Source organism: Euprymna scolopes, chromosome 5, assembly GCF_053919585.1.
Source record: "Euprymna scolopes isolate OS-2025 chromosome 5, ASM5391958v1, whole genome shotgun sequence".
Lineage (NCBI taxonomy): Eukaryota > Metazoa > Mollusca > Cephalopoda > Sepiida > Sepiolidae > Euprymna > Euprymna scolopes.
Window position 1 is genome coordinate 79,871,576 of NC_136486.1, and position 8,947 is coordinate 79,880,522.

The 8,947-nt window shown below is 35.6% G+C and overlaps 1 protein-coding gene across 4 annotated transcripts in view; it reads right to left on the bottom strand.

The window, feature by feature from the left end:
- LOC145276873 (tyrosine-protein phosphatase non-receptor type 9-like) overlaps nucleotides 1-5,136 on the bottom strand; it is a 242,593-nt gene extending 237,457 nt beyond the window's left edge. The window contains exon 1 of one of the 4 annotated variants that reach the window (XM_080128284.1): nucleotides 4,304-5,136. Coding sequence is in view for 1 of the 4 variants with exons in the window: in XM_080128281.1 (XP_079984407.1) it covers nucleotides 3,820-3,852 (33 nt within the window). In the remaining 3 variants the exon portion in view is untranslated. Of the gene's footprint in view, nucleotides 1-3,819; nucleotides 4,104-4,303 lie in introns of those variants that run through there. The other 3 variants (XM_080128281.1, XM_080128282.1, XM_080128283.1) reach the window with 3 other exon arrangements.
- Nucleotides 5,137-8,947: the final 3,811 nt, after the last annotated feature.

Genomic DNA, 8,947 nt, shown 5'->3' on the forward strand with positions numbered 1-8,947 from the left:
CATCAGCATATATACCCATCTCACAATTTTATCAGGGAGGTCATTTATGAATATTAGGAATAATAGAGGTCCAAGGATAGACCCTTGAGGCACTTCCGCATTTATATCATATTGTTTAGATGTACGACCGTCGAGGGCAACCTGAATTTTTCTCTTATCTAAGAAGGATTTAATTATGTTCAGTATTCGTCCAGTGATACCATAAGATCTGATTTTCCTGAGAAAACCTTCATGCCATACCCTGTCAAAAGCCTTAGATATATCTAGAGCTATCACTCTACCCTCCCCTGCTTTGTCCAGTGAATGGTATATATGTTCAGAGATTACAGTTAGGATGCTTGCTATGAAACAGGCTTGCCTAAATCCATATTGTTGGTCAGTCAGAAGTTTAGCATCTGTAAGGTGATGGAGTAGAGCTTAGTTAATTATGGACTCAAATATTTTGGCAAAAAGTGGGAGGAGGCTAATGGGTTAATAATTTAATGGGTCCGTTCTTTCGCCAGAATTCTTGAAAACTGGTACCACAGAAGCAGTTTTCCAGCAGTCAGGAAAGCAAGATTCATTAAGGCATTTGTTGTAGAGTTTGGAGAGAACTGGAGCTACTTCGGCAAAGCACCTTTTTAATAGCACAGCCGGGATGAGATCAGGTCCACATGCTTTTGAAGTGTCAAAATTTTTTATGATAGCATGCACCTGAGAAGGGGTGATTTTTAGATCGTCTAGTGTGGCATCTGTCCGCAAAGTCAGGGAGGGGGTGGTTAGCAGGGTCCAGTGTGGAGTTGGAGGCAAACCGACTGGCAAGTATGAGCAAACAACCTCATGATTGTTGGATAGCGGGGGAATTGTTGATTGCCCATTATTTACTACACTGTTGTAGATTTTCCAGAAATCACAGGTTCTACCTATACATCGAGCACTATTAAAGTAAATACTGAAAATTTATGCATAAAATTATATCTTTGTATATTAATTTATGTGATTAAATGTAATAGTTATATAGATAGATAGCTAGATATATTGCTCTCAGCTTTTAAACTTTCACATGTTCCTTTACCAGCAATGCTTCAAGCAAACTACTATTCACTTAGAGATTATATATATACATATATATATGATGATTGCAACGTCTTGTCAGACGAGTGCCACTCCCTCAGACATTTAAAATTCATGAGCCCAAAAGCCTGAGAGAGTATCTATACAAAGATGATGTTACAGAGTCTTAGCTTTGTACGACAGTTAAGTCTCTCTCTCGGTTCAAAATGTTGAGATCCAGCAACAAGCAAGAGCAAGATAGCCAGCAACAAATTAAACTGCAGACCAGCTTAACGCGGGTACTGGTCTTCCACTTTATGGTTTTTTAAATCAGAGATTTGCTTCTCCTAGAAAGGTTGCCTTCACCACGGCTTACGGGAGCCCTCTCTACCCCAATACACATATACACACACACAAATATACACGGTGCTAGTTGGCCGTTGACCCAGAAAAAGAGTTCATTCGCCCTTTGGAAGGTCTTGTTTTTAATCCTTCAGGGAGACTAGCCGCCCTCCTCACCAAACAAGTCTGGTGGGGGAACCAGTTTAGTCGCCGGTGACCCTACCATGATGCAGGTAGTACTGGGTTACATGGTACCAGTAGCATATGACATGACCTGACATATATATATATATACATACATATATACATACATAGAGATATATCAATATATATATATATCTATACATATATATATCAACATATATATATCTTTGACCTCCTTACCTTCTATTGTTTTTGGCTCAAATCAAATTAAAACGTTTGATCCATATCAAAGTAACCTACATCTAAAATTTCAAGTGTTTAGACCCAAAATTGGCGGAGGAATTTGGTAGAGTTTTCAAAGATCAAATCGTTGAACTTTGATCCCTTAACAGCCAAATTTCTGGCTGAAAACTGATTAAAAAGATTTTCTCAAATCTCAATACCCCTTATATCAAATCTCAAGTCTGTAGACTGAAAATTGACAGAGTAGTTTGGTAGCGAAATGTACACACATACACACACAGACAATTTCACTTTTATAGATATATATATAAATCTATCTATCTATCTATATATACATAGATAGAAAGATAGATATGGATATACAGATATATTTATATATAGATATAAATAGATAGATATATCACCTTTTATTTTTTGCAATTTTATTAGTTCCAAATCTTAGCAACTATTGATCTGAATTTAACCAATGAAGGCTCATTGGAAAGTTAATGACCTGAAGTGAATCATCTGAATTTCTCTATGTGAAATTTGCCCTTAAGGTCACACATTAAGGAGATCATTCATCATCCAGATCTTATTTTGGCACCGTTTTTTACAATCATAAAATGTTTCATTCATAGTCATTTGTTTCCTTAGTTTTGCATATGAATTACAAAATATCTGAGATTTTCCCAAAACTTCTGGCCTTGATGGAGGGGAAACTAGAACTTGCTGCTACGGTTTCAAATGATCTGAAACAACACCATAGAGGAGACTTCATTCCAAATATTTGTCATATGTTATATTTCCCCTCCTTGGTTTTTATAAAATAAATTTCAGTGTATAAATATTATTTGATAATGGAGATATGCATAATCATACCATATTTCCAAAAACGGGGATATATATAACATGAGAAATATTTGGAATCAAGTCTACCCTTGGTGTTATTTCAGATCATTTGAAAGTATAGCAGCTAGTGTTAGTCTCCCCTCCATTAAAGTCAAAGGTTTGAGGGAAATTATATATATATATATATATATATATATATATATATATATATCCCCAGGCAAATACAAGTCGCTGGGGACCTCAGTAGCAAAATACGGGAATTTAAAAGTTTTTTTTTTTTTTGTTGTTGTTTTTTTTAATTGTTACATTAATTTCTGAAAGTTAAGAAAGGGAGGGGCAATTTGTAAGTTTACTCCAGATTCTTGTCGACGATTAAAACAGCTTAAATAAAGCCATTAACCAAATAAATATATTTTGAAAACAAAAGTAAAAATCGAGCGCAGAATTAAAAAGAATCCGGAAAAGTTGTGAAATGCTGCTTCAGCCTTTTTTTTTTTTCCGGGAATAACAATTGCAAAGGTTTTAGAACATTTAAGACAGTAGAAAGTAAACGAAAGAGAAATACTTCTAAATAAAAAGGATTGTCACTTAAATTCGCCTTTGAAAACGACAAACAGACGAGAAAAATAGGCACCACGCCATGAACTTCAAGTGTTCGTTTAATAACTCCAGTACAACTGCTGGTTATTGAATTCAAACATTTCGTTTTGATAGATTCATTGAGAACTTAATTATTTTCAGAAATATTCATATGTGCATTAGCGATGTGTGCATGTCGAGTGCGACTTGAATTAGAAACAGATGAAAGAAGCGAAAAATGATTCATAAACCGCAAAGTCAACATTGCGTTGTTTGAACATTTTAAAAATACAGAATTTCTGCCGGCATCTTGTGTTGTCTTACTGTAAGTAATGCTTTGATGGCAAACGAAGGGGATTGAGTAATGAAGGGTGGAAATGAAAGAGCAATCGTCGTGAAAAGAACAACCCGCATATCCTAGTTTTGTGAATGGGATGTAAGTGTTGTGTGACCAGAATGGGTAATAAAAAAAATATAAAGTTTTTTGTTTTTTTTCAATGGTTAAAGAATAAAGATGACTGTCGACTTTAATACAAGTAGGATCGAAATAAATGAGATGCAATTAAGGTAAAGCTTACAAATAAACTAAAATAAAAGGGTATTCCGTGATGTTGTTAAAATATATTAAACATTCGGTGATTCACCTACCGATTCTTCTTCCTGTTTCAATAACACGGCCATGACGGATAAATGAAGGAGGAGGAGGAGGAAACTCTGCTATAGTGATGATGGTGGTGAGACTAACTGACGAGCATCAATTTTCGACTGTCGTAAACTTTATTGATATAAAGTTTGTTACGTCTTTTTATTATCGTATACAGATTTTTACGTTCACATTTTTTGCTACTTAGAATTGATACTTCTCTTTTAACACGTAAGCAATGAAGAATTAAAAAATAATCCCATTACTTCAAGATGCTGATGATATCATTAATTCATCATCATCATTTTTCTCTTCCTCCCTCTTCCTCTTTCTCTCTCTCTAAAAACGTTCATGTATTTAGAGATTTCACGATTTACTTGATTAAAGATTAAATTTATAGAGAAATGAAATCATTTTTTATAGTAAACTCTATTTGTTTTTATTTTTAAATGTACTTTACTCTTAAAGAGAAGAAAAAAAAAAACTCACCGGGCTTCGGACTAGAAAGAAAGTGTCCTCCTCCACTATCTAAGGAGAAATCGTTCTCAACTGAGTCAATTTTTAATTTTGTCCCATCCAGAGTGTCGCTTTCGAGAGAACTGGGTATTTTCCAAAATCATCTTTCGTTTTGCTTTGTTTTTTATTTATGATTTTTTTGTTTTTGTTTTTGTTTTTCTTAGTCCGTTACAAGTGGCTTCATGCCTTATTTGGAGCAACTTTCATTAAAAAAAAAAAAAAAAAACGCTCTTGTGTCCAACTTTTATTGTAGTGTGATACTTTCTTGTCATGATTTGGTTTCATATCTGTAGAGCAGCATACCTAAACTAACCAAACCGCCATTGTAATCAGTGTCACAGTCACACTGCACTTTTTATTTAAAAAATATTTGGACACCGGAGGCGACCACACTCTACCAGTTAAAACTTTGATATTATATTTTTTTAATCTTTAGAGCATTATTATGTTCAGCTCAGAGTGGTGCTGCAGTGCACTGGGCACTGCTGCACTGGTGCACCTGGAATCATTAATTTTCAGATTACTAAAATTGACTGTAGAATTTCTGGCAGAAATGATTTTGGAATGAAGTAAACATCTCTTCTACTCTTTGTAGACACCGACGATGATAAAAATCTAGAGCATTGCTGCCTTCAACGTCCGAGTAATCTGCAACGACACACATAAATTCACACTGTTTGAAGAATATGGCATTAAGTCCCACTAATGAAACTGTAAAAATGCCTAACATCAAAATCAGAAGAGGAATCTTCTTTACTCTTTTGCCTGGCGATAAATCTGTTAAACAAGTTACTCAACAGAAACCGGAGTGCCTACAATCTGAGCTAAGGCCACCAACAAGACCCAAAACAAAAGAATCTACCTGCTCTTCAAGGACAACCTCAATTTTTTTTTTTCTTCCTTTGAAGATTGTAAACCAGCTGCCAACATTGCCCCGCTTTTTTATTGAAACCAACCGAGAGCTCTTTTTAGTATCCTCGCTGTTCCCTTAAGTGCAATTGTCTGAATCTCTTTTGCACTTGGTTCACCAGGAATATTAGTTAGGTAGGACTTCAGGTTCTTCTTCATAAGTCCTGTGGCACCTATGATAACTGGTATGATCGATATCCCCTTTAGGTTCCAGTTTCTTTTCATATCATACATGAGACCTTGGTATTTGGTCTGTTTCTCTCTTTCAGCTCTGTTAAGACCGCCATCATTAGGAACACTCACTTCAGTCAAGGTTGCAACTCTCTCTGACTTATTCCATATAACTATGTCAGGTTTCACAGCAGCATTTTCAAGGTAGGTGGCTGTAGGGATTCTGTATGCTAACTCAGATGCTGACTTAAGTTGACTCTTACAAATCGTACATAACTCCTCCAGAAATATTGGAATAATTTCTCCAGAGATATTGGAATGAAGTTTTGTTTGGACAAATGTGCCAAGTGCTACATCAGAGTTGGAAAGAAGGTCCAAACTGAAAACATACAGCTTGATGAAAATACCGACATCAAGGACTTAGAAGAGCAGGAAAAATACAAATACTTTGGCATAGAAGAGAATGATTCAAATCATCAAGCCAACATGAGAGAAAAAATTGGCAGTGAATACATACGTCATGTAAGGAAAATGTACAAAACAGAACTTACAAACAAAAACAAGATCAGTGCAGTTAACCAACTAGCCATGCCTGTGATAAAATACAGTTTTGGCATCGTCAACTGGCCACAAAATGGCATAAACAGACAGGACACTAAAATGCTGAGCTGCTCATGCTGTACAGTATAACATACCAAAATCAGTGTCTGCCTAGGTTATCCAAATATCAAAATGGTGCACAAACATTATGAAATCCAAATCGCAAAATGGTGCACAAACATTATGAAATAATAACCAGCAGAACTACGTCCATCACGAAACTGGGCAAACATTTTGAACAAGACTGTTTTACAAAGGAGACAGAATCAGAAAACAAATCTACTACCATCAAGATAGCCCAAAAGAGTCGCCAAAAAATACACAAAGAACTTCCATTGCAAAACAACTGGAAGAATGGGTCAACCAACAGTGTGCCAAGGTTGAATGGATGAATTCACCCAAGAGTATATAGATAAAGAAGGCTCCATAGACTGGCTGAAAAGAGGAGTGCTCGACTATGATCAGGAGAGAATTATAATGGCTTCCCAAGATCAAGGCTTGATGATCAATGCTTTTCAGAAAATGATTGGTCTAAGCCAGTGGTTCTCAACCTTTTTTTACTCATGGACCCCTGTTCCCTTCTTTTTATCTTGGTGGACCTTTTCATAACTATTGGTCATAAGACAATCTTCTATTTTACACTCATATAAATTTTGAGGCTTTAATAATCAAAGGAATATTATATAATAAAGCTTTATTTTTAAATGAAAACTAATTTAATGCAAATAAAGTATTCTACAACAACTATAATAATTATGATAATAATGATAATAAGTTTTATTATGTTTTGCCTGTGGACCCCTAGAAATATTCCATGGACCCCCTAGGGTCCATGTGGACCCCGGTTGAGAACCCCTGGTTTATGCAATGACAGCAAATGCAGGTTCTACCACACAGAAGTAGAGAGTGTAAGCCACCTGACATCCAACTGTAAGGTTCTGCTGGGGGTGGCTACTATACGACCTGACACAATGGTATGTGTAAATATCGTCACTGGGCGATCTGTCAAAAATTGAATAATATATGAAGCAGCAAATCCTGAGAATATATATCAGAAAGAACAGTTGTAAATAAGTCATACACCATTCACTATGACTATCCAATATCCAATTCCTATATACCTACATACCTAGAAAACAGAACCATAAAACTTGACATAGTGATATGAGACAAGAAGGGAAAAGAAACAACCCTAGTAGAAGTTAGTGTCACAAATGATGTTGGGTTAAACAGAGCTTAGAGGGAAAAATAACGAAATACCAAAGTTTTATGTACGATAGACATTTAGAAGTTTTATGTACGATAGGAAAAAAAGTGGAATCTTAAGATCTCTATCATTCCAGTTATTATAGGATCAACTGGACTCATGAAAAAGAATATCAAAAACTACTTGGCAAATATACTTGATGAACTAAGTGTAAGAGAGATTCAAACAGTTGCACTCAAAAGGACGGTCAGAATCTTAAAAAGATCTGTTGGTTGGAATATAAAAGTTAGTCGGTGAATGTTTGGCATCTGGAAAAAACTGATTAGAAAAATTAAAAAATAAATCAGAGATACAAAAAAGTACAAGACTTTGTTTGAAACATCCATCTAGGTTGAAATAAAAATCAGAAGGGAATCCATAAAACTCCAGCAATGAAAAAGAGAAAAGTATATGTATGCACCCATATTACAAATCTGTGAAGAGGATTCAAATATAAGAGAAAAAGTGTTGAAGCCACAATTGAGAAGATCTCAAAACATGATCCATGATCTACTTTTCATGACTGGAGACTTTAATGTCAAAATAGGATCACAAAAAGAAGAGACCGCCCATCAATTGTATCAGTTCTTCCTTCAGCACATACAGATTCCATGCATAGTATCCTCTGACTGAGGCACACACTTCATGGGAGAAATCTATCGATAATTCTGTAACCAGATGTCTATTATGTATGAGCTCCATTGTTCTTGGCATCCATAAAGCTCAGGAAACATCAAGAGACAACACCACACGATCAAGAATGCCCTACATACTATATGAGGACAGAAACTGTGAATGGACAGACATTCTCAAATCTATAGTTTCGTCTATGAATGCAATGACTAACACAGCCTCTGGTGTCTCCCCCTCATTATGTAATCACCAGCCATCACCCCAACACCAGTCTACCTACACTCCATAGAAAAGCAATCACAAGCAATGATCCAGGAGCATATGATTTCAAATTAATGCCCTACTAAGACAGGTTCACCACCATATCAACCTGGTCAACAACGAAGCTGATCAAAATCAAACAATGAAAAATAATGCAAAATTTAAAAGTACAAAATCAAACGATGCAAAACAAAAATGGCATTACAGTCTGGATTCACCACACACACATATTCAACATCTGACTTCATACCCACCACACCTTTCTGACATAACTCTCCCACCCCATCATGCAACAACCATCAACACTACTCCCACAGCATCCTGTGAACCACTCAACACATAAACCTGAACAGAATCTTACAAGATGACAAAACCAAGCAAGTCCCAGCAAGAACAACAAGAGAACAACTTCCTACACACTTCAATGACTTTCTTATGAACTAAATTAAGCAACCTAAAAAACAAGGTATTTTGACCTGGTAGACAAAATGAAGACTGACAATTAAAAAGTTGTTTTGAACGAATATCACATTTAAAATTGTCACCGGCAAGTAGTTCTTATGATATTAAGACCTTCATTTTCTGATATTTTGCCTGTAAATTCACTGGTTGCCATTTTGAATATTGTTGTTACAAGTAATACAAATAAACCAACCTTGTTTTCGAAAACAAGTCAACCCGGTTTTGTTTTTGATTTTCCAAAATTTTATCATGGGTGGGGTAGCCATTTTAGTAGGGGGGTTCAAATCTGCCTTTTTTTGCTCTCATATATAATTTAATTTTAGTGGGGGGAGGGG